The sequence below is a fragment of the Meles meles genome, chromosome 16 (genome assembly GCF_922984935.1).
Source record: "Meles meles chromosome 16, mMelMel3.1 paternal haplotype, whole genome shotgun sequence".
Classification (NCBI taxonomy): Eukaryota; Metazoa; Chordata; class Mammalia; order Carnivora; family Mustelidae; genus Meles; species Meles meles.
Window position 1 is genome coordinate 25,235,710 of NC_060081.1, and position 27,907 is coordinate 25,263,616.

Here is a 27,907-nt window from a genome sequence, read left to right on the forward strand (position 1 = left end):
TATAGAATACGACCATTTTGAAGAAAAGTGTTTATATCTGTATATGCATACAATATTAAAATATTTCTGGAAGGATAATAAATACTAGATACAATTTTTGCTCTCTACCTTTTAATGCCTTTAGAATTTTGAGCTGTGAACGTTGTATCTGTTCAGAAAATAACATAATTTATCTTTTTTTTTTCATTAACATATAATATTATTTGCTTCAGGGGTACAGGTCTGTGACTTATCAGTCTTAAACCATTCACAGTGCTCACCATAGCACTCCATATGCTCACCATAGCTCACCATAATCTCCCCAGTGTCCATAATCCACCCACCCTATCAATCCCCCTACCCCCCAGCAACCCTCAGGGAAAATAACATAATTAAAAAGGCCATTAGATAAGATCCAGTGTTTAATCCTTATTTTTAAAAATCTTAACAAAAAGGGGCACCTGGGTGACTCAATTTGTTGAGTGTCCAACTCTTGATCTCAGCTCAGGTCCTGATCCCGGGGTTGTAAGTTTGAGCCTTGCACTGGGCTCATGTAGCACATGGAGCCCACTTAATAAAAAAAAAAAAAGAAGTCTTAGTCTTAACAAAGATAGAAGCTTTAACAAGCTGAAATTTAAAGCCAACAATCAATATCATGTGTGATGGCAATGAAATAAGACAGGAAATAATACTAGAAATTACTGTTTTTTATTTTACTTATTATTTTTGAAATTACTTTTGGTTTTTTGTTTTGTTTTGCTTTTTAAAGATTTTATTTATTATTTATTTGACAGAGATCACAAATAGGCAGAGAGGCAGGCAGAGAGAGAGGAAGGGAAGCAAGCTCCCGGCCAAGCAGAGAGCCCGATGCAGGGCTCGATCCCAGTACCCTGGGATGATGACCTGAGCTGAAGGCAGAGGCTTTAACCCACTGAGCCACCCAGGTGCCCAGAAATTACTGTTTTTTAGATGATGTGCTTATTTATCTGCAAAAGCCCAGAAAACCAATTTATAATAAAGTAATAGGAAATATTAAATGTTCAAGAATCTGTAACTTTTCCTAGTTAGAAAGCGGAATGCATAAATTTATATTACATGACATACCTAGTCACAAATATGTAAAATGTCTAGGAATATCCTTCAACAAACATGTTGCACATCTATGGAAAAGTCTGTAGAGTAAACACAGACGCACCTCAGTTCTGAATTCATCTAGAATTAATCTTGATGACAAGTTTGTTTTTTAAAAGAAAAGATGAATATTGGACTTCAGAATGGGAAAGAGTTTTCTCAGTAAAAGAGCAGCAGAAAAGTTGAAGATAAATTGATTTCATAAAAAGAAATTTCCACATGTCAATAAGTCATGTAATTTAAAAACACATGTGGAACTGGGAGAAATATTTGTGAAATATATGTACTTTCCTTCAGCTTTAGAGCTGTAGCCAACCATTATTAGAGTTCAGCTTGAATTGATGATGTTTTAGAAGTTTCCAGACACTTTATGGTAACCATGTCGTGTAATCGCATTGCAGACGTTGAGTTGCACTTGGTTCGCTTTAAAGCCCTGTATAACCCATTACAATGGTTAACAGATTGGCACTCAGGGCAGACCACCTGCATTCAAGTCTGCGATCACTTACAAAGCCATGTTGCCTTGGGCAAGTGGAAGAGTCAGTTTTCCTCATCTATAAGATTGGGGATAAGAGGAACTGTCCCAAAACTGTTGTGAGGAGGAACTGGGACTCTAGATGCAGAGCACTTAGCACAGTTCCCGGAACATAGTAAGCATCTACATGTCTAGTAAGATAAACATTAATTTAATAGAATAGATCTCTGCTGTCTAGAATCTCAAACTGACACCAGATACTTAACACAGGCCTGTGGTGCTACTGGCAGTTAAGTAAAGATACGAAATTTAATTCATACAAGCTTAGTAACACATATTGTCATCATGATGACATAATGTTATCAATGGGTAGAGGAAGGCTGAATGGTAACCTTGATTGATGGGGCCTTAGGCAAGATGGACTCGGAAAGAAAACAAAGGGTTTTGGAATAGGGGTAAATTAACAATAGCAGACTAGTTATGGTGTTCAGCAACTGGAAGTGGAGCCTTCAAAGAAACACTTTGAGTAAATAAGCAAAGTTGATAGTACTGCCCTACCTGTATAAAACAACTACAGACATAGCCCATCTTGGTGTCTGTACTGTGGCAAGAACTGCTTTCTGTCAAAAAATCTTCCAGTCACTTTGATACAGAGGTATTGTCAACATTTTCTAACAGGAAGGGAATATTGTGCTTCATAAGTAAGAGACCTCTTAACATCTGAACAAGCAGTTACTTGTAACTGTACAGTAATTCAGTTAGTTACTGTCTTAAATGCTTGGCTGCTGTGTTCTGACAGCATTTCTGTATAGATGGGTTGAAGTATGGGGTGAAATGCTGAAGTGATCATTTTATCCTTTTGTTTGTTAAATTTAAGTATGCATATTTTAGTTGTGATAAAGGGTTTGATTTTAGGTACTTTTCTAAAAATTTGATAAATTTTATTTCTAGGTACTGTGTATGATGTAAGTCACTACAATGCTTTACTTAAAGTCTATCTTCAAAATGAATATAAATTTTCACCAACTGACTTCTTGGCAAAAATGGAGGAAGCAAACATTCAACCAAATCGAGTAGGTAGTTGCTATTGTAAATGTTCATTGGTTAGCTCACTAATTTTTTTTTTTTAATCCCAGGAAAGAAATAGTATTTAAAAAATATTAACTGGCCCATTTCATTGACAGGTGACATATCAGAGGTTGATTGCTGCGTATTGTAATGTGGGAGATATTGAAGGTGCCAGGTATGGAGCTCTATGAATATGTTTAAGCAAACACATTTGTAAATCTTCTAAGCCTTTAATTTATTCACTATATTCACTCACCTTTTTTTTTGTTTTGTTTTTAAATTAAAGTTTCTTCTTAGGGAAATTACTTCAGAAGTATTTTAATCTAGCAAATTTGGTAATATGACTTAAATAAAATATAAAATTGTGTAGGAGGAGAAAGACAAGTGAATATTGCTATTTTAATTAAAAAATTTGATTTACAAGGGCAGAGGTTTAAAGATGCTGAGGTGTATAAAGTTAGGTTTAGTCTTCGTAAATTGGTATCTTCTAAAGGAAATGTCCTTAGCCATTGAAACTGTATTCATTTATAAAACTGACAATATTCTCTCTATCTTGCTGATGCATATAAAATCAGTTGTGATTTATTTCTTTGTGTAAAAATTATTGCTACTTTTGGATGGCAGTTTTAGGAAAGAAAGGATAAATTGAAATGTATAATTCAGTTTTAATTAAATGGATTTTATTAAACTATGCTTTTTTATATATAATTTAAAAAAATTTTTCTTACAAACATATAATTATTATTAGCCCCAGGGGTACAGGTCTGTGAATCGCTTAAACTCTATGCTTTTTAAGGTTAATTAGTAGTATAGAAGAAATAATCAGGTTTTAAAAACTTACCTGCTATTTTTACCAAGAGTAGTTCAAGTTACATAATTTAATATAATGGAAATAATTTCAGGGAGTGAGATCTTATGTACTTATTTTGTAAAAAGTGGTTTTGATGTCTTTTTCCAAGGAGTATTTTCATTTCTCTTTTATTGCAGCAAGATTCTTGGATTCATGAAAACTAAGGATCTGCCCGTCACGGAGGCAGTTTTCTGTGCCCTTGTTACAGGGCATGCAAGAGCCGGGTAATGTTCAACCTAAGGTTTTATTCTCAAGCAAGGTTTAAATTAGAATTAGAAGATCCTTAAGCCATGTTTATCTACTCCCTCAAAAATTTTGAGTGTGTGAGATAGAACATGCAACTAAATACAACTTTGATTTAGAAAATTTCAGCTTTAAAAATTGGGCCAGATCCAAAGTAACTGACTTTGTAAAGTATTTTAACTGCTCTCTTGATACCGTGGAAAACAATTTCATTTTTGAAGGATAATTTCCTAAATGTTATTTTTCCTAGAAAAGTAAATTTGAGTCATAGCATACTTGATAAAAAAGGACACGTTAATTTAAGGTCTATTTGATTATTATGCAGTTTGGTTTTTCTTTTGAAAAAGTTGCCTGTCAGACTTTGAGGTGTTTTTTATTTTTGTTATTTCAGAGACCTATAACCATTTTAGTATGTACTTGCCCTTTTCTGATGTCCTTTGCTAACTCATCTCTGTGGTTCATAAGAATTTTTAATAAGAATAGGGTAGTACATTTTAGGTTGAATTATAATATTACATTGGGCAGTATTGTAGTAATCTATCCTCTGTTCTTTGAATAACTTCCAGAGATATAGAGAATGCAGAAAATATTTTCACCGTGATGAAAGAGGCTGGAATTGAGCCTGGTCCAGACACGTACCTAGCATTATTGAATGCATATGCGGAAAAGGGTGACATTGACCGTGTTAAGCAGGTATGACTTATGTCATATAAATAAAAATTCTTAAAATCATTTGTATAAAAAATAAAATCATTGATGTAAACTTGTGTTCCATTTTGCATGAAGCAGAAAAGTATAGTTTCTATTTTTAAAGGTATTTCTTGTGGACACTAGTACTGAAGGAGAATTTTTATAGTTCGGTACCTTGGTGTTGATTCAATAGTTACTGCTGAAATATAATATTTTCTGCTTTATAAGAGAAGTCCTAAACCTTTTGATGGTATATGTTCCTGATTTTTAAAATCTTGGTATTTTAATTTATTTGGCTTTAATTAAAAAATACTGGTTTCTAACTTGTTCTTCTAATTTCTGGAACTGCCTACAGACTCTGGAGAAGGTGGAGAAGTCTGATCTTTACCTTATGGACCGTGATTTATTGCAAATTATTTTTAGTTTCAGTAAAGCTGGGTATTCTCAATATGTCCCAGAAATTTTGGAAAAAATTACATACGAAAGAAGATACATTCCAGGTAGTTACTAAAAATTTATTTTCATGATTTTTCTAAAAATCTGAATTATAGTTCTTTATTTTATTTTATTTTATTTTATTTTTTTAAGATTTTTATTTATTTATTTATTTGACAGAGAGATATCACAAGTAGGCAGAGAGGCAGGCAGAGAGAGAGGAGGAAGCAGGCTCCCTGCGGAGCAGAGAGCCCGATGCGGGGCTCGATCCCAGGACTCTGGGATCATGACCTGAGCCGAAGGCAGCCACTTAACGACTGAGCCACTCAGGCGCCCCTATAGTTCTTTAATATCAGGGTATTGTACATGAACATAGGACTCTTTTAAAAGTCAGCTTAAGGGGCACCTGGGTGGCTCAGTGGGTTAAAGCCTCTGCCTTCAGCTCAGGTCATGATCCCAGCGTCCTGGGATCGAGCCCCGAATCGGGCTCTCTGCTCCGCGGGGGGCCTGCTTCCTCCTCTCTCTCTGCCTGCCTCTCTGCCTAGTTGTGATTTCTCTCTGTCAAATAAATAAAATATTAAAAAAATAAAATAAAATAAAAGTCAGCTTAATAAGCTAAATAGTTTGAGTTAATGAGCACGTCAGAATGTTTTGATTTGGAAGTGTTTCTTTCCTTTTTTTTAAGATTTTATTTATTTGACACAGAGAGAACACAAGCAGGGGAGCAGAAGGTAGAGGGAGCAGGAGAAGCAGGCTCTTGGCTGAGGAGGGTGCCTAATGCGGGACTCGATCCCAGGACCCTGGGATCATGACCCGAGCTAAAGGCAGACATTTAACCAGCTGAGCCACCCAGGTGCCCTTGGAAGTATTTCACTATTATTTAGGCAGGTAGTCCTTTTGGTGTTTGCAGTTTGTAAGTTTGTCTTTCGTAGTGATTGCAGTATAAAAATATTATTCAGTTCAGTAACAGAAAATGTCTTTGTTCTCTTCCCAGATGCAATGAACCTCATTTTGCTTTTAGTCACCGAGAAGTTGGAAGATACAGCATTCCAAATTTTATTAGCATGTTCTGTATCAAGGGGAGACAGTCTGAGTGATTTTGGCAGTTTCTTTTTGCGACACTGCGTGACTATGGATACGGTATTCTGTGTGTTTTTACTTTGTAGACAGTGTAATAGGCAGTGAAATAAGAGTCTACAAAATGTGAGAACGTATTATGAGATTAGACCAATTATAAGCATTATGAAAACTTTGTTTCTGTGTGTAAGTTGATCAGGTAGAAAGAGGATGAGAAGTTCAAATTTTTCATCCCAGGAGTGGCAGAATGTTTGCAGAAGGTCAAATGGTAGGATATTTGCGGATCCAGCTGATGTGGTGCCTTTTTTTCCTAGCCTGCAGAGAAGCTGAAAGAGTACTGCAAGAAGTTAAAGGAGTCCCAGATGCACACATCTCCTTTGCAGTTCACACTTCAGAGCGCTTTACTAGCCAATAAAACTGGTACTATATTCTCATCATTAAAACTGACACAAATAACGTTTTGCTGAGATAGCTGTGTAATATTTTATGGTATCTCTTGCAGATTTGGCAAAAGCTCTGATGAAGGCTTTGAAGGAAGAAGGTTTTCCTGTCAGAACTCATTATTTCTGGCCATTGCTAGTTGGACGTCAGAAGGAGAAAGATGTTAAAGGTTAGGTTTTGCCTTTCACAGATTTGTAATGGTTCAGAGGTCCAGAATAGGTTTCTGTACACATCTAGTTGAAGTCTTTGGGAAGGCAAACTTATTTCTGAGTAGTAGATCTTCTGAGAAAATAGAATTGATTTAAATCAGAGTCAGGAATCACATAAGCATTTTTTTTTTTTTTTGAAGATTTTATTTTTTTATTTAACAGAGAGAGAGATCACAAGTAGGCAGAGGCAGGCAGAGAGAGAGTGGGGAAGCAGGCTCCCCACCGAGCAGGGAGCCCAATGCAGGGCTCGATCCCAGGTCCCCAATGCGGGGCTTGATCCCAGGCCCCTGAGATCATGACCTGAGCAGAAGGCAGAGGCTTAACCCACTGAGCCACCCAGGCACCCCTCACATAAGCATTTTTAAAAACATAGTGGATTTCTTTCATCCTAATTTCACTTCTGACTTATCTCTGATCTTGATATTCAAACTTGTGGGTGTAGTTTTAAGAAGTTCGTTATTTTTAAATTTTTCAAAAAACTCCTTAGTTCTTGATTTTGCATATACCGTTTGAAAACTAGTTTGTCTGGCCTTATTCAAGATAAAGTTATACATAATCAAGCCATTTTCTTTGTGGACCAGTCTCCTTATCTGAGCCGACTTATAATAATAGGAAAGACAGCAAAACTTTTACTGTAAAATGAGTGCTCATGACCTGACAGCCTGCTGATTGAAGGACAGAAATGTTCAATCTTTCAGGTTCTTAAGTACGTTTAAGCATTTAGCATACTTTTCCCTTGTACACATGGGATGCCTATAGGATATGAATAAGAATTGAACAAATATTAAATTTTAGAGTACAGTATCTAATTCTTTGGTTTGCATTATTGGTAATTCAGAAAGAGTAGTCTCATAAAAAGATGCTTTTAAGAGAAGTACTTCCCCCTTGGGGAAACAAAAAATGGTCTTTTTCATTTTATCTCACAGTATAATGTGCTTTAGAATGAGATGCAGAGTTGTTAGTATGACATTGGGTGACAAACAAAATGCACAAACAACAAAAAAAGTGCTTTTAGCAGACTTTCATATTGCAATTTTATTTTAAATATATAGTCGTCTCCTGGTCTAAAGGAATAGTGAAACAAGTATTCCCTAATTGTTTCTGGCTATAAAAGTCTCAAAATCCTTTTTAGAAAAATCTTCGTGAAAACAATATGCTAGTCGATTAACTCTTTGCTTATCTTCCAGTTCTGAAAGCTCCAAGAAGTAACCTTTAACCTAGTATTTTTGAACCAGAGAAAGTTTACATCATTCTATGAAAATCTTTGGGCATATTGGTATTGTCCATTTTTACACAGATAAGAAAATACTTTCGAAAACACCCCCTGTTGCAATATTTGTCTGTTCATCAGGAAAATTTGCTTTCTTCAACCTTACGACTGTATCTAGACTTGAACTGGTTACCACATATTTTAGCAACTTAGTAAACATATAAGAATTCTGGTTATTTCTTCTGATAGTTGTAGCTGGAACTAATAGACAAGTGGGCTTTATTTTCAATCCATCCTTTCTTGGAATCTTATCATTAGATTTAGATTTCAAGAGTGTCTTGTTGAAAGCTTACTTCATATTAATGAAACAACTGAGAGGGGCAGAGAGATTTGATGACCACACCTAGCTCTCAGTTGTGCTGGGATTAGAACTGAGGATTTCTCTTCTCTTAGACACTTTTTTAAAATACCATAACACCTCCACATTAAACATTTTTAAGTGTTACGCTGTATTTATTTTATAAAAAGTCTTAACTAGTATAAGTTAGATGCCGCTTTTTGCATTAAGGACATTTTTTTAAAAAGTCCTGTCAAGTTTTTTAATCAGTGAAGGTTTTATCTGGAAAAATATAAAAACTGAGAAAGGTAACTTGAGAGTACAAGACCGTGTCAGTTGTGTTGTGGTTTTTAAAAATGAGTTTCTCCTTGGCAGGAGGCCCAGAAATACAATTAAGTGTGTATTCTGCCGTTTCCCTTCATGTAATAATAAAATGGCTCTACATATTCTGTAAGGTTTCTTTAGGGTAAGGTAAGAAGGGCATGTTTTTATTAGTGCAGTGAGCTTTTTCTTCATTCAGGAAAAGTAAACTGGTAGAAAGAACAGAAGAAAATTAATGGCTGTCGTGATGGGGCGTGTAGAGGAGTGTTTCTCGTAAGGACTGCATAAAACCCTTCGGGAAATCAGAGACAGACAGGTATTTAGAGGTCAGATCAAACTGAACCAAGAGTTTTCAGCAACACTGTGATGATAGCATACGGAGTTCTTGAACAGTTCAGCCATCACCAACCCCTAAGAACGATTCTCCGAGCGACTTCCCCATGGCTTACTACTATTTTTCTCTGGGCCACAAATGGAAAATTCACCACTTATAATTTTAGCAGATTGGCCCAAATGAGAGGAAATAACCCAGAATGATTGAAGATTTACATCTCTGGGTGTATTTGGAAAACACAAAAATCAGAGTATGGAAGGGGTAAAATATAGAAGGAAGGACCAATGTGAAAGCTTAAATGCCAGTTGAGTAACGGGGTTGAATAGAGACTACTTCTCCAAAATAAGGAATTGTCTCTAATAGAATGAGTGCCCTGGGTAGAGTCTAGAGTCATGTGGAATAAACAGTTACAGTTGGTGAAAATTGTTCAAGTAAACCATTTATCTTTCCTAAAAGTTTGAATTTTTTCAGTTCTCTTTTTTTTTTTTTTAAGATTTTATTTATTTATTTGACAGAGAGAGAGAACAAGTAGGCAGAGAGGCAAGGCGGGGGGGGGGGGGGGGGCGGGAAACGCAGACTCCCCGCTCAGCAGAGTCTGATGTGGGGCTCAGTCCCAGGATCCCGAGATCATGACCTGAGCAGAAGGCAGAGGCCCCATTTTTTTCAGTTCTTATAAAACTTTTTGAATGGAGACTTTCCTCTAGATTGATAAACTTTGTCATGACTGTCTTTGAAATACTTCTGTTAGATGGCTTAGTCTTAGTTTATGTTTTCTACGTTCACAGAAGTTTGGGATCCATGTTTATATTTAAGTTAATATATGATTATTTTAGTCTTTTTCCTTTAAAAAGAAACACAAATTGTATTTTTTAGGAGTAGGTAATTATGTGAGATCAATCACATTTTTTCTCCTTGTTGATAAATGTTTCTATCTGCCTATCACTCAGTCAATTCTTGAAGTAAATATCTTTGTATGCTCCCTCATAATGCCTGAGGGAGTGATTGAACTTACTGGATTGGAAGGTGTGGACCCAAGGTTTTCCTAAACCAGTTTTAGCTTCAGTTAGAAAAATACGTAAGTTAAAAATGCTGGCAGTACAGGTCATCTAAATGAGCAGAATGCAGTCCTCCCCTTAATATACATCATTGGAAAAATGATGAGTTAAGAGAATAAAATGTATTTGAAGCACAAATATTGGGGCGAAGTGTTTCGTACAGAAATAGGACTCTCTATTTACTATCAATTTGTTGGCCTATTTCCAAATATTAGAAAATCAAATATATATTTACCTTACTATGCTACATTTATTCTCTGTATCATCTAAGGAAATATGAAAAATTACTAGGGTACTTTAAGACAGCTAAGATACTAAGTCATTATTGTTATTATCAATATTTATTTAGTATTTTTAGGGTTTCACACATTTTTTCCATTAAATGAGGACCCCGAGAGCTAAGTAGAGAGATTTACTGTCATCATATATTATGGACAGGAAGCTGCTAAAAACCAGTTTTTGGTGGCATATTAAGGACTTGATCCCAGGTTCTTATTCCAGGAAAAAGCAGAGGTTTTTGTATATTTTGTGGTGTTACAAGCACCTGCCAGCAGCTATGAGACTTGGTTTCTTTTTCAAGGTATGCCTTTGGTCTTAGAGCACTCACTTTAACACTTTTGTTAAAATAAAGATTGTTTGACTCCGAAGACCTTCCTGGCTTTATTTATTACATAGAGAAGTGTATCACCCCAGTAGACTGACTTGAAAGCCTTGTTAATACAGTTGACCCCAACACAACACAGGTTTGAACTGCCCAGGTCCTCTTATACGCAGAATTTTTTTGTTTTGGGATGAATACAGTACTGTAAATATTTCTCCTCCTTACAGTTTTGGGTTTTTTTTTTTTTTAAGATTTTATTTTTTTATTTGACAGACAGAGAACACAGGTAGGCAGAGAGGCAGGCAGAGAGAGAGGAGGAAGCAGGCTCCCCGCTGAGCAGAGAGCCCGATGCGGGGCTCGATCCCAGGACCCTGGGATCATGACCTGAGCCGAAGGCAGAGGCTTTAATCCCCTGAGCCACCCAGGCGCCCCTACAGTTTTCTTAATAACATTTTTTTCTCTAGCTTACTTTAAGAATACAGAATATAATACATAGAACATACAAAATATGTGTTAATCGACTGTTTGTGTTATTGGTCCGGCTTCTGGTTAACAGTAGGCTATTAGTAGTTGAGTTTTTAGGGAGTCAGAATTTACATGCAGTTTTTCTGTTGCACTGGAGCTGGCACTCCTAACCCTGTGTGTTCAAGAGTTAGCTGTTGTTACTGATCAAAACTAAGGTGGTACTACTCTTCTTTTTGTTCAGTATGTTCTGTTTTTCCTCTTGTCCTCAGTGTTCCTCTAGGCCTAGAATTTCTGCCTGTGGGTAATATTTATAATTGTTGGTACTTTGTTTCTATCCCTTCACTAGGCCTAGACCCTTATAGGTCAGAAAATTGTACATTCATTGAGTAACTTGACACTTTGATTTGCTTAATTTGACAAGGGTGGCAGTTAGGAAGGATTAAGCCAAGTATTGTGTGTGTGTGTGTGTGTGTGTTTAAGATTTTATTTATTTATTTGACAGAGAGAGCAAGAGAGGGAACTCAAACAAGGGCAGTGGAAGAGGGAGAAGCTGAGTTCCCTCCAAGCAGGGAGCCTGAACTGGGCTCCATCCTGGCACCCTGGGATCACGACCCGAGCCAAAGGCAGGCGCTTATGACTGAGCCACGCAGGCGCCCCAAGCCAAGTGTTGTCTGATAAAGTGTCTAGAAGGCACATTTCTGCCATATTGCTATTTCAGATGTGTAAGCTAAGAAATTATGGCTCAGAAAGGTGACATTACTTCTTCCACATATGCATTGCCATTAAGTGCTAGAACAGGGTTGAAAGCTAGATCTCATTAAACTTTGAGCTTTTTTTTTTTTAATTTTTAAAATTTTATTTATTTATTTATGTTTTGGCTATTTCACCAGAGAGTCTTACCAAAAACATAGCTACTTACTTTATGCCATGGTCATGAAAGCAGTCATTATTGGTGAGGAAAGACATTGAGGATATTAGATTAACACAAGTCTATTACTAGTCATTGAAAAGCAACTAGCTCTATGCCCTCCTCTCAAGTACTTAGTAATCTTTGCATATGAAGAAGAGTACAGTCTGATTTGCCATTTTTTACGATAGTTACCCATGTTACTACTAGTAATTTTTAGTGAATTGTTAGAAGAGTACTTCTACTAAATTTTGCTTTCAAGTAACTTTATATGCATATTCTCCTAATTTTGTCGCTAAGTATGTGCTTTGTCTTTTGAGGGTTTTTTTTTTTCCTGTATTAATATCTTTTTTTTTTTTTAAAGATTTTATTTATGTATTTGACAGATCACAAGTAGGCAGAGAGGCAGGCAGAGAGAGAGAGAGGGAAGCAGGCTCCCCGCTGAGCAGAGAGCCTGACGCAGGGCTCGATCCCCGGACCTGAGATCATGACCCGAGCCGAAGGCAGAGGCTTAACCCACTGAGCCGCCCAGGCACCCCTCCTGTATTAATATCTTAAGAATTATATTTAAACATCTAAGGTTTTGAAGACCCATTAGGTGATTTTTAAATATAATAAACTGTTTAACCTGAATAATCATCTGAATTTTAGCTTAAAGAAATGTGCAGATAGGGGCGCCTGGGTGGCTCAGTGGGTTAAAGCCTCTGCCTTCGGCTCAGGTCATGATCTCAGAATCCTGGGATCGAGCCGCTCAGCAGGCTCTCTGCTCAGCAGGGAGCCTGCTTCCTCCTCTCTCTCTCTGCCTGCCTCTCTGCCTACTTGAAATCTCTCTGTCAAATAAATAAATAAAATCTTTAAAAAAAAAAAAAAAAAAAGAAATGTGCAGATATTCATAATGTAGTCACACTTGCCTCTATTTCTGTGCACAGCGGGAATTTTACAATCAGTATTTGTACTAGAGCTGATTATGTAACAAATTTATAGAAATATAATTTTTCTGTGGGGGATATGATAGGGTAAAAACAGGGACTTCCAGGAGGAAGCTTTGGTTTTTTTCTTTTTGTTTTTAAGATTTTATTTATTTCAGTCCCTGCTCATCCTGCCCTCTGCAGCATTTATTGGGTCCAGTTTTCTTGTGTCAGAAGATCCATCACTGCTCTGTAATAGCAGTGATGGTTTATGGCCTCTGTTCATTTGGGAGACAGAGCATGAGGCATTTTGCTTAATTATTTTAGATTTTCTTTTTTTTTTTTTTTTTAAAGATTTTATTTATTTATTTGACAGAGAAAGATCATAAGCAGGCAGAGAGGCAGGCAGAGAGAGAGAGGAGGAAGCAGGCTCCCTGCCGAGCAGAGAGCCCGATGCAGGACTCGATCCCAGGACCCTGAGATCATGACCTGAGCCGAAGGCAGCGGCTTAACCCACTGAGCCACCCAGGCGCCCCTATTTTAGATTTTCTTATGGCTGTCATTTCTAGAATATTTCCTTAGCACTTGTTACTTAATTAATGACGAAAGGAGGAATTAATTTTTTTTTCATTTATTGTCATATTTCCCACCTTTGTTGCTTTTTTGCTTTCTTTTTTAGACAAATGAAATGAGTAGTTTTTTGTACATTATGATTCAGAAATTAAATGAACTGAACTTTCTGATCTTTTGTTAATTCCAAGTGCTTCAAAATTTAATCTTACAGGCGTAATTGAAGTTCTCAAAGCAATGCATGAAATGGGAGTAAGTCCTGATCAAGAGACATATATAAATTATGTGTTTCCATCCTTTGATAGTGCGAGGTCAGCCCGTGCTGTTTTGCAGGTAAGTATAAGCAGGTGTGGTTTTAATTTCATAATTAAAGAGAGTTCTTTCCTCTTTCATTAGTGGTAACAAAAAAAAGTCGTTAAACTTAGTAAAAAATGGTCATTGTCTATATAGAATTTCCTAAAGCTTTGTAAAAATACTGGTTAGTGTGAAGTCTATAGTGGTTAAACTTAAAAAACTTAAAAAGGTAAAGCAGCATTTCTTGTGTGTTGAAAGATGATAGGCCAATATTGGGGGAAAAGGTAAATAAAATAATAGATGCTCCTTAATCTCACTTTACAGTGTAACTGCAGTTTTCCTTTTTTTTACTTTACTTTTCACTTGTATATGAATTTTCATAATATACTCTTAGTATACGTACTACTCACTTTTTGAAAAATACTCTTTTGTTTGACTCCAAGGCATTATTTTCCTACCCAGCATTTCCTGTTCCCATCAGAATAGGCAAGGCATTTATGAAGGGTCACAGGAAGAAACTGACTTGGAGCGTGCATTGGATCAGCGAGGGTTGTACTTTCCACTTGGAAAACAAAATGCTATACAATTAGGAGCAACGTGGCAGAGCACCAGACACTTTTAATAAGAGCTACTTTGTTCAAAAGATCTGTTTCCTAGGTGGTTATCCACATAATGCCTAGATTTTTCTAATATTTTTGAAGTGTTCTTTTCTTTCATTGAAATAATTACATAATTACAATCCTCTTAAAGGCAGAGTTTATGTCTTAAGTGTCTTTTACTTCTCTTCCCTAAGTACTTAGAGTATTTTGAGCCTGTGCTATACATATTTTACTGTTAAAAATTATATTTAAAAGAGTAATTTTCCCACATATTCTTATTTCCCCAAAACCTGCTCTTTTTCACTCGGCACTTTGTATTACAGTATGTAATTCCACCAATTATTTTTTATGGTTGCATGCTGTTTTATTGTATGGATATACCATAATTTATTTTTAGTTACTGCTTACTATTGATTGGGTGGTTTTAAATATTGTGCTATTATACAGTGCTTCAGTAAATGTGTTAGAACTGAATTTTGGCTCAGATACTTAAGTTATTAAAGAAGTGATGATGTTGGGACATGTGATTAACCATTTGGAGTTAAATAAACCATTTGGGGTTAATTAAAATTGATCTTTACCTCACTGTATGTCCCAAAGTATCACTTTAGATCAGTGCACTGTTTTGTTGTGAATGAGAGATTTGTTCTAATGCCTTCAATAGTAAACTTCCTAGAGGGAAGGCGTTCTAAGGGTAACATATTATCTGAATTTGAAGGTAAGCATTAATTTGGAATGTTGGAACTCCATCTTACAGCTTTTGCTAAAGTTCTGTTATTCAGTTTACATATTGTTCTAGAAAATTAGTTTTTTTTTTAAAGGACAGATTATCAAAAAATGTGGTGATATAAAGAAATGGGAAAGTGGGTAATTTAGCGTATCAGGGTATTTTTAGCTGAGGTGTATTATCACTGAAATATGCTTTATCCCTAGGAAAACGGATGTCTACATGAAAGTAATGTATTTTCACAAGCTGAACTGAGAAGTGAAGCAGTTAGTGGGAACTTAGCCTTTATTTTATCTTTTTGTAAGTATGAAACATTAGCAGTAAACCTGACAGGTATTGATTTCAGTTACTACTAAGGGCATACAGGGTAGTTCATGCCCTTGACATGAAGGTCATGGTAACTTTATGTGTTTTTTATATATTTTGCTTAAGTTAGACTGATAAGACTGTTGATGAGTTGAACTTCTGGATAATTTGAAATAATTTTAAAGTTAAAAAGACCTAACTAAAAGTCAGTTTAGCCACTGATTATGGGACCTGGAACACGTCTTTTTGTTTCAGTTTCATGAAATGGGGATAGTTATTTAACTATCTTGTGGGAGTCCTTGTGGAAAAAAAAAATCATTTGAGCTATTGTTTCTGAAAGTGTTTTCTAAACTAATTCATATTAGAGCCATTGTTACTTGAAGCCCATCTCCTAGTTCTCATTAACCAAAACATAGCAGATATTTACTAAACACTTAAAAATGCTATGGTGCTTTATAGTACTCATCACATGTCAATAAAATTGCCTACATTGATAGATGAAGACAGGCAGAGAGAGGTTAAATGATTTGGTCAAAGTTAGTGATTGAGCGAGAACCAAGATCTTCCAGTTTTAACCTTATTGTTCCACCCTACTATAGTTTACTAAATAAGACATTTCTTAAAGTCTTCATTTTTGAATACATCTATAACACTACTTGACTGTTTTTCTAATCTTGTGAAAAAGATGCCATTTTAAAACAAAACACACAAACATCAGTTTCCAGACCCCTAAAATGTTAGAAGTTAAGCTCAGATTAATGTGTACTCAAATTGTAGAGCTGGAAGCATTGTAAAAACCCTATTACTGGTATTTAAAATGGTTCATCTTAATATTGTAAGGGAATGGCGAAGTGTTCAGTCTGAAAAATGGTGACTGTTAGAGGTTACAGTTATTTGAGTTAAAGGTTGGATATTAATGCCAGCTGCAATCTAAGGATATTGATTTTGCCTTCCACTCAGAATAATACATAGATTTGCCTTACTGACAGGATGAAAACAGAAGCATTAGCAGAGGAATCTGGGTACACAAGGTGCATACATGAGAGCTGCCTTTTCCCTTTTTCATACCATCCTTTGCACTTCGTTGTCAGCCTCGATTTTTCAGCCTTGTTTGTTGCTAAGGAAACTAGATGCTTTTTGTCAGCAGCCTTCATCATGTTGAGATGTTTCTGGTCACCTTTTTTTTTTTTTTTAAAGATTTTAAAGATTTTATTTATTTATTTGACAGAGAGAGATCACAAATAGGCAGAGAGGCAGGCAGAGAGAGAGCCTGTTCAGCAGAGAGCCTGATGTGGGACTTGATCCCAGGACCCTGAGATCATGACCTGAGCCGAAGGCAGCGGCTTAACCCACTGAGCCACCCAGGTGCCCCTCTGGTCACCTTTTTAATGAATAAAAATCCTAATTTGAATAGTATAAAAATAACTTTTTAAGAGAATATGTAATAAATTTGAGAAAGAAAAATTCCAGGAACTCCAAAGAGTACTTCAGACTACTCATGTCAGTGCCCTCTCCTCCTGCTTTGAGTTACAGGTCTTTGAAGAACAGTTCTATAATTGTTGGTATTCACTGTAAGGCAGCTCCTAGGTAGGCACTTTTGGTTACTGCCTCACAAGGAATGGCAGGTACTAGAAAAGAGGACTGGCTTATCTTGATTCAGTTTGTGCGGTAGGAAACATTTTCCCACTTGGGTTTGTAGACATGGAAAATTAATTTGATTAAGCAGAGTAGAGGTTGCTGAAAGACATGTAGTCATGTCTACTTTAAAATTCCTTGAGTGACTGAATGCTGAACATTAGAAAAATGATTTTTAGATTTTCAAGTGCTGCATAAAACCACTGAGAAACTTGTGCTCTCTGTTCAGGGATATAACACTTGATCTAAAACAGTTCTCCTTGTGTGTGTGAGTTAAATTTTTATTCATATTTAGGAGAGATGAACAAATACTCTTAAAATTCTCTGTGACTTTTTCCTTGAGCTGTTTTTTGTTGTTATTGTTTTAAGTTACCCAGATATCTTAATCTTTTCTAAACTGTATTCCGTTTTCAAAATTTTATGTGTACTATGACCACCTCTCTAATTCTATCCATCTTGGCTCGTTTATTAATCATATGACATGTGAAGAGATTAAATTGGTTACTTTAACATGGCACCATTTTAATACAATGACAGGGAAAAATAAATTCAGGGGATGCCTACTTTGATTTTCGTTCTTGGTAGTTATGGTAAGGGTTACGCGAATCAGGCCTATGTAGTAAGGCAAATAAGGCTTACAGTGTCAGCTTTGAAACATACAATATAGAGATTGTTTAATGACAAAATGAAGAGTACAGCAAACAGATACTTAGAAAAGTGAAAGGTGGCTATAAGTCAGTTACACAACAGAGGTACAGACTTATTTTAGTATGACTCTGGGTTGTCACTCCTACATGAATGAAGTCATTGATCATAGTGGACAGTGGAATGACAAAGTGTGAATGGTTCAGTAGAACCCACTGCTGCTTTGGGAAAAGAACTTTTCTCCTTTAAAGGACCGAAGTCCTATAGAGTAGTTACAGTCTCTTCCATCATAGTGCCACATTGTCTAATAACGTACAGTTTGTTATGTGTACCAGACCGACTCTCAGTGTGCTGGTAGATGATTAGTTATTACCCTTTATACCAAAGAATATTTATAAATTCAGTAGTTGTGTATATTCATGAAAATGAAGTAAAAATGTTTTTAAAGGATAGCTTATATTGCAGATATATATAACTGTATTATCTAATTAATTTTGTATGAGAACATTTCCATTTTAAAAGTAAAATTTCCAAATTGAAAATTAAAAGGTTATGTGTTTCCAAAGAAGTAGTAATTTGGGGGGGGTTGGTCTGGGTTTTAATGATGATCACTTTCTTTTGCAGTGGAAACAAATACACAGCCTTTGTCATTCGCTTCTTTGAGAGGCAGTCTAAGTCTAGGCTTTAGGAGGTAAGATGATTACCTTATTATATTCTTTGCCTGATTTTTCCTGTTTTTGTGACCTCTATAAGGAAAGATTTAGTATTCTTATTTTCCAATATACCAGTTGCCTAAAATAATCATACCTGTGTTATTCTTCCTACCAACTAGTCGACTTGAATGTAGACAGTCTTTTAAATCATCTTTTCCAAGAAATACCCACAAATTTGGTAAAATTTGTGTTTCAAAGAAGAAAGCACTGTTTGAAAATGGTGGGTTGGAGTTACAAAGTTATATGTGTGCTTGATTGTTTTGAGTATTTAATTTCGAGGTAACTTCAGTCAGTGTAATACTGCTGTCTTCCTTTATGTGCTCAGGGGTTGTTAGTGACCTTTTTCCCCTCTCAATTTTGTTATTTTTTTTTTTAAGATTATTTATTTGCGATAGAGGAAGAGCGAGAGAGAGCAAGCACGTGCATGTGCGTGCATGAGCAGAGATGGGGAAGGGGTAGAGGGAGAAGCAGGCTCTCCACTGAGCAGGGAGCCTGATGCAGGGCTCCATCCCAGGACCCTGGGATCATGACCTGAGCCGAAGGCAGATGCTTAACAGACTAAGCCACCCAGGCACCCCTCAATTTTGTTGTTTTGAAAATATTCAGACATTATGAGTTGAAAGAATATTAAAGAAAAACCCTACATACCCTTTATGTAGGTTCACCATTTTTTTATATTTTGCCATATTTGCTTTCTCTAAACACTTTTTCTAATATATATACACACAAGCACATATGTATATAAACTTTTTTCTTTCTTACTGAACCACTTGGAGTTGTCGACATCAGGGTACTGGATCTTTCAGCTTCTCTCTCATAAGAATAAGGTCATCATCTGAATAATCATAATACCAGCATCACTCCTAAAATAATAATATTCTAATATCATCTAATATACATAGTTAATGTTTAGATTGTTTTCTAAAAACCTCTTTTATGGCTCCTTTACTTTCTGATTGAGGATTCAGTAAATACACACATTGCCTGTGGTTGCTGTCTCTTTTATTAATCTAGAACAATTCCCCTACCCTTTTCTGGTTTTTATGACCTTGACTTTTTTGAAGAATCCAGGTTACTTTCTCTGTAGATTTGTTTTCATCTCATTTTTTTCCAGTATCAGATTCAGGTTGAATATTTTTAGCAAGAATATTTGATAGGTGATGGCATCTCCTACTGCAGCAGGAGATACAGTGGCGGTGCCATCAGCTAAGTGTGATCACTTGGTTATGCTGGTGGCCACCATATCTCTTGGAAAGGAAGCTCGTTCCCTTTGTGATTAGGAAGAAGTCTGTGAGATGATACTTTGTGACAGTGGGTCTGTCCTGTTTCTTAGAACCTTTGATTCATTGGTTTTAGCAGTCATTGGTAACCTTGTTGAATTGGTTGTTTACACTGGTAGCTACAAAAGGATGAGTTTCTAATTTTTTCATTCTTTTTGTATTTATGTTAATGACTTCTGATACTAAAAAGCTCGGTAAGTTTTAGCTTGTTCGTTGGTGGGAGCAAGGGTTTTCTGTAGACATCTCCAGATACTCCATGGCAGGCAAGGAGAGGTAGAACAGGTTAGTGGGATTCTTTGTTACTTCCCTTTCTTTAGCCAGTTCAGTTCTGTTCTTTTCAGGGATAGTTTTGTGTTGGTTAACAAACAAGCAAACCAAGAACTGTGCCTTTAAAACTAAAGTTTGAAAATGCAGAATACATAATCAGATGGATGAAAATGCTAATAGAGCTGGATTTTTAAGAAAGAACCCATAAAAATAATTAAGCTCCTATAATGTACTATGAAGTGAAGCATAGTAACATTGTCATTTGTCCTTGACAAATGCCTTGAAAGGTTTTTCATATAAACTTACAGGTCATGTGTATTTCCTTCTTTAACTCGATTAACGTTATGTTACACTTTTTTAGTCCGTTTGAATGGCAGTTGTCATATTTCACATGTCCTAACCTTTTTTTCTTTTTTAAGATTTTATTTATTTGAGAGAGAGAGATACAGTGAGAGAGGGAATATGAGCAGGGGGAGTGGGAGAGGGGGAAGCAGGCTCCTCACCATGCAGGGAGCCCGATGTCGGACTTGATCCCAGCCAGGACCCTGGGATCACGACCTGAGCAGGTGCTCAACCGACTGAGCCACCAGGTGCCCTAGCCTTTTTTTTTTTTAAATTAACAGATAATGTGTTATTTATTTCAGGGGTACAGGTCTTTGAGTCATCGATCTTACATAATACCCACTGCTCAATACAACGCATACCCTCCCCAGTGTCGATCACCCAGTTACCCCATCCCTCCACCCCTGCACCTCTCTCGCCCCACCTCCCCCATCCTCCAGCAACCCTCAGTTTGTTTTCTGTGATTAAGAGTCTCTTATGGTTTGTCTCCTAGACTTCTTAAACAAGGTACTTAGACTGTAAAATTAATCCAGTGTGATGGGAAAAGAACAAGTTGTATATTCCGATATATACCTGGGTCATTCATTGAGCTCATAAGTGCCTTAATGATTAAAGTATGCAGAGGTGCTTGTCCCTCCAGTAAATGCATCTGCTTGCTTCATTCTCTGTTTTTGCTTTTTAATTTTATGTCATCATCTTTGCTTGTAAGAGTTTTTGATGTCACTGTTGACAACTTTAAGTATATTTGCCTAAGTAACCTACGCACACTTAAATAATTTGCTGTTTTTGATTTATTGTGGGCTGGGAAATTAGGCAACCTAAATTGTGGTAATTTGGGAAAATAAATGGTTTAAATAAAGGCATTCGTATCTTTTGTTACTATTTTGTAACAGATTTTGTACCAGCTGTTTGGATGATTAGAACATAAGCTCTGTGTTTGTTTGGTTTATTGAACGATCTTCAGTGCTTAGATTAATACCTGACACATGATTGGTACTGTTGAACTAATTACAGAGGCCTTTTTACAGAATTCCTGTGTATTTAGGCATTGCCTTTAATTCAGCAAGTATTTATTGTGGAGTTTGGAGATGCTGTTTGGGATCAGACTGAAATATGGTAAACAACATAGTGGAACATGGCCTTTATTTTGAGTAAAGTAGACTAATTTGTGCACTGTAGAGGCTTGTTGGAGGCAGAAGTACATTTAGGATGTATTTTAATCCCAGTTATAGTTCTCATTTCTGAAAATTCAGTTTGGATTTTTTAAAATACATTTTCCATATCTCCTTAACATGCTTATTATGCTTTTTTGTTCATTCTTGACTGTGTGGAAATGTTATTGATAGATGTTTTGATGTCTTTATCTATTAAGTCTGTCATTTGTGTCATTTCTGGGACTGTTTCTTTGGTTAATTTTTTTCCCTCATTGTACATCATATATTTTTGTTTCTTGGTAATTTCTGATTGGATGCCTGATGGGGAATTTATTCTGCTGAAGGTGGATTTTTTTATTATTATTATTCCTTTAAATATTTTTGAACTTTGTTCTGATGTCTTGAGTGAAGTTTCTTGGAACTCTTTTCTTAGTGCTTGCTTTTTTGCTTTGTTACACAGGATTAGAGTAGCCTTAAGTCTAGGATTATTCCCACTAAATTAATTCAGCCCCACTACTGAGGCAGTGTCCTTCTGAGTATTCTCTCTACTAGCCCATGGTTTTTTTAATTTGTTTTTGAAGTTTGTTTTTTTTTTTTTTTTTTTTTTTTTTTTTAAGAACTCTCTACACTCAATGTGGGGCTTGAACCTACAACCCTGAGATCAAGAGTCACATGCTCCACTGACCGAGCCAACCAGGCATACCTACCTCATCGTGTATTTTTGAGATCATTGGGAATGTGAGCTATTCCCATGCCTGTGTGGGTTTTGTCTTCTTCAGTCTCTGGAAAGGTCTCAGGTAGTTCCCTAGGCTTCCCTCACCCCAGGTGATTGTAAGTACTGCACTAAAGACAGCTGTAGGTCTCCAGAGCTCTCTTTAAGGGTCTCTCCTCTCTGGTATTCTGCTGTGTGTCAGGTTGTAACTAGTCCCTTCTGGGAAAGTATTTTAAATCTGTAGGTTCTGAAACTATATTATGTTGGTGAGTTTTCTTACTGTAGATATAAAAAAGTTTCAGGGTGTGGTAATTTGATATTATTTATAGGAATATGTGCGTATTTTGGAACATTTGTGACTAGAGGTGATTTATTCTCTCCCACCTCATAAACTATTAAAAATAAAGAACATAATCAGTGTTGTTGTAATCCAGTATCTTAGCATTAAAATGTAGCCTTCTGTTCTTTTATTTGATTCTGAATCAAATAATATGTATACTTTAGAATCCTTTTGCAAGGGGGGGGCACCTGGGTGGCACAGTCAATTAATAGTCTGACTTTTGGGTTGGGATCTCAGGGTCGTGAGAACAAGCCCCATGTCAGGCTCTGCGCTGAGCTCAGCCTGCTTGAATTTCTCTCTCTCCTCTCTCTGCCCCTCCCCACTGCATTTGTGCACGTGCGCTATTTCTCTCTCATTCTCTCTCAAGTAAATAAATCTTTTTAAAAAAAGTTCCCTTGCAGGACATTTAATACAGCTATGCAGTCACCTATTGCGTGCTTCTCCAGAGTCCCATTGTACTCTAGCAACTTTAGAATTGGCTGAATGAGTAGAAGAAAACTGAGTGCTGATTGGCATTCCCACTAGAGTCCAGATTAACTGCAGCTCCTGTAAGGATTAACACAGAAGAGACTCACTTAGTTAACTCCTTACCAAAGTAATTATTTATAATCATCCAAAATGTAAGAAGTTATAGAGCATTGAATGAGATATCAGTCACTTTAGCTAATTCTAAGGGAACCTTGGATATGCATTTCAATATTGGCATGCGATTTTGGCGTAGTTAACTTCCTCCGAAGTGGCAGGTCCGGGGTCTGTGAGTCAGTAGTTCCCAGCATGTGTTCTGTAACTTGTTGGCCCAGATTAACTTTTTATCCTCTCCCACAATATTTTTGAAATACTAATACTATTTTTCTTCATGTCTTTTGAGAGTACTGTTTGAGTGGTGAGCTAGTATTTCTGTAAGTTGATAAGCTCAAGACATGGTCATTAATTACCAATCAAGTATATGCCTTCCTGAAGTTTTCCAATTTATAAATTGTCTGTTATCATATGTAGACAAAGTCATCTGTAGAATACTATTTAAATTCAATACTGCTTAGTTAGGCTGAGATTATTGAAGATTACGAGAGAATTTTTGCTTCTGAACTTATTTATTTAAAGATTTTTATTTATTTATTTGACAGAGAGGCACAAGCATGGGGAGCAACAGCCAGAGGCAGAGGGAGAAGCAGGCTTCCCGCTGAGTGGGGAGCCCAACCTGGACTTTTCACTATTTGGCAAATTTTTTTTTAAAAAGTTTTTTTCTTTTATTTTTACATATAGAAATGTCAGGTAGTCAGAGGAGTCTGCTCTGTAATCAGTAGATGGGTGGGATGAAAGCTTGTAATAGTTGAGAGATTGTTTTCTGCCACAGCCCTGAGCTGTAATTTTTTTTAGGTCAGTTTATCATTTCTTCTGTTAACTGATTTCTGAAAAAATTTCTCTCAAATCAAAATAAACGCTATATCAAGCATAGGGTTTCATAAACACTTTTCCCCCACTTATAGATAAGAACCCATCTTCTTTTTCAAAACTTTTTCTTAATGTGCTTCAGTGGGAGGGATGATTTCCTCATAAGGAAGAGGATTCCACAGGGGCATGGAACATGTTTGTAGTTTTAATTTTGAAATAATTATAAAATCACAGGAAGTTGCAAAGATGGGTGGAGAGCATATAGACTCTCTGTGTCCTATTTTCCTTCACTGGTTGCATATTACATAACTATAGTACATTATCAGAACCAGGAATTTTACATTGGCACAAGGTGTGTGTATGTAGTTCTGACTTTTATTTACATGTGTAGCTTTGTAATATCACCTCAGTGAGGATAAAGAACTATTCTATCACTACACATAACCCCCCGCGATCCCCTGTAGTCTTCCTACTTCCTCTACTCCACCTGTAACCTGTGGCAACCACTAATTTATTCTCCATTTATATGATTTTGTTATTTTGCGAAGTTATTTATAATTGGACTCATAAACTATGTCATGTTTTGAGACTGCCTTTTTTTTACTTAGCATAATGACCCCTGAAATCCATCCAAGTTGTTGCATGTGTTGGTAGTCCATTCCGAAAAAAAATTTTTTTTAAGTAATCTCTACTCCCAACACGGGGCTCAAACTTATCACACCAAGATTAAGAGTTGTGTGCTCTGCCCACTTACCCAGCCATGCACCCTCATTTAAAATAAAAAGAAGTGCCTTGTTAACTCACTGCACCAAAACTTGGTCCACTCAAAGCTGCCCAACCTCAAGTCTTAAAAGGCTTATAAGGCCTAAAAAGGCCTTTAAGGGTACAGGTTTAAAAAGGCTTATAGATTTTGTGGATATATGTAATATATTCTAGAAGTTGTTTTTTTTTTAAGATTTTATTTATTTGACAGAAACACAGCGAGAGGGTGAACACAAGCAGGGGGAGTGGGAGATGGAGAATTAGGCTTTCTTCCAAGGCAGGGAGCCCGATGAGGGGCTTGATCCCAGGACCCTGGGACCATGACCTGAGCCAAAGGTAGACGCTTAACGACTGAGCCACCTAGGCACCCCAAAACACATAGTCTTTTTAAAGTAGGTGACGTATTTGAAGATTTTATTTATTGACAGACAGAGATCACAAGTAGGCAGAGAGGCAGGCTCCCCGCCAAGCAGAGCCCAATGCGGGGCTCGATCCCAGGACCCCGGGACTATGACCCAAGCCAAGGCAGAGGCTTCAACCCACTGAGCCACCCAGGTACCCCAGTAGGTGACATATTTGAATTAAATATAAAGAGCTTATATGGGGTACCTGGATGTCACAGTTGGTTAAACATCTGACTCTTGGTTTCGGCTTAAGTCGTGATGTCAGAGTCCTGAGATCTAGCCCTTCGTCAGGCTCTGTGCTGTGCGTGGTGTTGTCTTCAGTTTCTCTCACCATCTCCCTCTGCATTGCCCCTCCTCCCCACCCCATTCACACAAGCTCACTCTCTCTCAAATCAAAATAAGTAGATCTTAAATAAATAAATATACAGAACTTAGATTAAATTTACAAAGCTTGGAAGTAGTATAAGACCAGAGTTCACTGGGTTTCCTGTTTTATAAATGGCTTTTCATTTAAATAGGAGCAGTTTGGTTGAGCCATTCTTTCTGCTTTCTTTGAAATAATTTTGAGATTTACAGAAAATTACAAGAGAGGCACAGAGAACTCTAAAAGACCCCATGTAGGGGCACCTGGGTGGCTCAGTGGGTTAAAGCCTCTGCCTTCGGCGCAGGTCATGATCCCAGGATCCTGGGATCGAGCCCCACATCGGGCTTTCTGTTCCAAGGGGAGCCTGCTTCCTCCTCTCTCTCTGCCTGCTTGTGATCTCTGTCTGTCAAATTAAAAAAAAAAAAAAAAATTCTTTAACAAAATAATAAAAATAAAAGACCCCATTTACTAACTTTTAGCATTTTGGCACATCACTATTAATTAGTGAATGAATCTACCCGTCTATCATTCCATATATACACATGCACATAATAATTTTTTTTTTTTTAACTCTCTGGGCTTAGGCTGCATGTATCATGAATCTTTACCTTTAAATATGGCAGTATGTAATTCTACAGAACAAGGATATTCTTTTTAAGGTTTTATTTTTAAGTAATCTGTACCCCAAACCTGGGAATTGAACTTAGAACAGTTCCATGCTCTACTGAGCCAGCCAGAGGCCCCACTACAGAACAAGGATATTCTTACACAACCACAGCACAGTTAACAAATTCAGGAAATTTAGCATTGATGGAATATTTTTGCTTTCTATAGCTCTTCTTGTTCTAACCTTATCAAAAATTTTTTTCTTGGGGCGCCTGGGTGCGGCAGTGGGTTAAAGCCTTTGCCTTCTGCTCGGGTCGTGATCCCAGGGTCCTGGGATTGAGCCCCGCATCGGGCTCTCTGCCCAGCAAGGAGCCTACTTCCTCTTCTCTTCTCTCTGCCTGCCTCTCTGCCTACTTGTGATCTCTGTTTGTCAAATAAATAAATATAATCTTTAAAAATTTTTTTTTTCTTTTTTTGTCTTTCCTCCCCTCCTTTCTGAAATCTACTTTAGGGAAGAATGTTAGTTGTCTTTTAGCTTAATTTTCTCTAGTATGGAACACTTTTTCAGCTTTTGTCTTTTATGACATTAGCATTTTGGGGGAATATAGGCCAGTTAGTTTATAGACTGTTCCTTACGATGGTTCCCCTTGATTAAATCCATTACTACCTGGAATACCATATCAGTGATAGATATTCTGTCCTCAGGGAGTTAAATCTAAAAAAACAATGTTCCTCAGTGTCTCATTAGTGATGTTAATTCTGATCACTTAGTGAAGATGTTGTTCAGTTTCTCCATTTTATGGGTTCTGTCTTTACCATTAGAAATAATAAGCAGTCTCTGGGCAGATGCTTTTAAAGTACGTACATATCCTGCTCTGTCAAATTTGGACCCAAAGATAGGGTTCTTACTGATTCCTGTCCATACTAATCTTTATTTTGATGGTTCAAAGTAAGAATCAGCCTTTCCAAATTATCTTGTCCTGAAATTCAGCTTAACATTGGAAACATTTACTTATTTTATGAGTTGGATCTGTATGCATTGCAAATAATTATTGCTAGTGTGTTTTAACTTAAAATGGTTTTTAAAACCTCTGTATTTATTTTTAATCCTTTGCTGCCCTCTGCAGGTCTATGGATATAAATCTTTGGAGCAAGGTAAGTACTCCTAATTCTGCAGTTCCTAAGGTGAAATATAAAAATCTACTGAGAGCCAAAGTTGTAATACTCTCATACATTTATGATGTGCTATTATAAATTAATGACTTTAGATCTTGAAATATTAGTTTTAAAACTGTCTTCCTAGAGCATGAAATTTATTATTGAAGTGATCCTTAGTCCTAAATTCTTCATAAGCTGTTAATATTATTGCACTGAAATTCGATTTACAGATCTAATAACTAATTTAAAAAAATATATGCACATACATATTTGTCTATATATAAGTGAAATACAGATCAATTTTAAACTGCTATTTTTTTAAGACATTAACTGCCTTTATGCAGGAAGTACAATTACCCTTATGCTAAATTGCAAGAAATAGTTGTAGCTAAATAAAATAAATATATATTTTTAACTGGAATTCCCAATTCAAATATTTTTTAAGATCTAAATTTCACTGAATTCTGTTTTTAAATATTACACTGCCAGTCAAACTATACAGTCAGTTATAATTTATGATTGGGAAATCTGTATTTAGAAGTGGTTTTTTTTTTACTAAAAATTGTTTTTTATCGGTTTATTCATAAAATGTGTTTTCGTTCAAAATTTGGTATTAAATGTAGCTATCTTAGATCTATTGTATGGTTGTAACTTCTGGTAGAATGTATTTTCTGACTTCTACATATGGCTGTGTTGGTTAAAAAACAGTTTGTAAATGAGAATTGTTTCATTTTGCTTTGTTTTTGTTTTTTTAAGATTTTATTTATTTATTTGACAGAGAGAGAGAGAGATCACAAGTAGGAAGAGAGACAGGCAGAGAGAGGAGGGGAAGCAGGCTCCCTGCTGAGCAGAGAGCCCGATGCAGCACTTGATCCCAGGACCCTAAGATCATGACCTGAGC

General features: G+C 36.4%; 1 protein-coding gene across 2 annotated transcripts in view; it reads left to right on the forward strand.

Moving 5' to 3' along the window:
* Positions 1-27,907, forward strand: part of LRPPRC (leucine rich pentatricopeptide repeat containing) — a 103,493-nt gene that overhangs the window by 16,457 nt on the left and 59,129 nt on the right. For both annotated transcript variants that reach the window (XM_045980925.1, XM_045980926.1), the window contains exons 4-15: positions 2,537-2,658; positions 2,770-2,828; positions 3,641-3,727; positions 4,313-4,439; positions 4,792-4,936; positions 5,866-6,011; positions 6,263-6,368; positions 6,451-6,558; positions 13,521-13,639; positions 15,133-15,226; positions 18,137-18,203; positions 26,976-27,003. In XM_045980925.1, the coding sequence (XP_045836881.1) occupies positions 2,537-2,658; positions 2,770-2,828; positions 3,641-3,727; positions 4,313-4,439; positions 4,792-4,936; positions 5,866-6,011; positions 6,263-6,368; positions 6,451-6,558; positions 13,521-13,639; positions 15,133-15,226; positions 18,137-18,203; positions 26,976-27,003 (1,208 nt within the window). The remainder of the gene's footprint in view (positions 1-2,536; positions 2,659-2,769; positions 2,829-3,640; positions 3,728-4,312; positions 4,440-4,791; positions 4,937-5,865; positions 6,012-6,262; positions 6,369-6,450; positions 6,559-13,520; positions 13,640-15,132; positions 15,227-18,136; positions 18,204-26,975; positions 27,004-27,907) is intronic.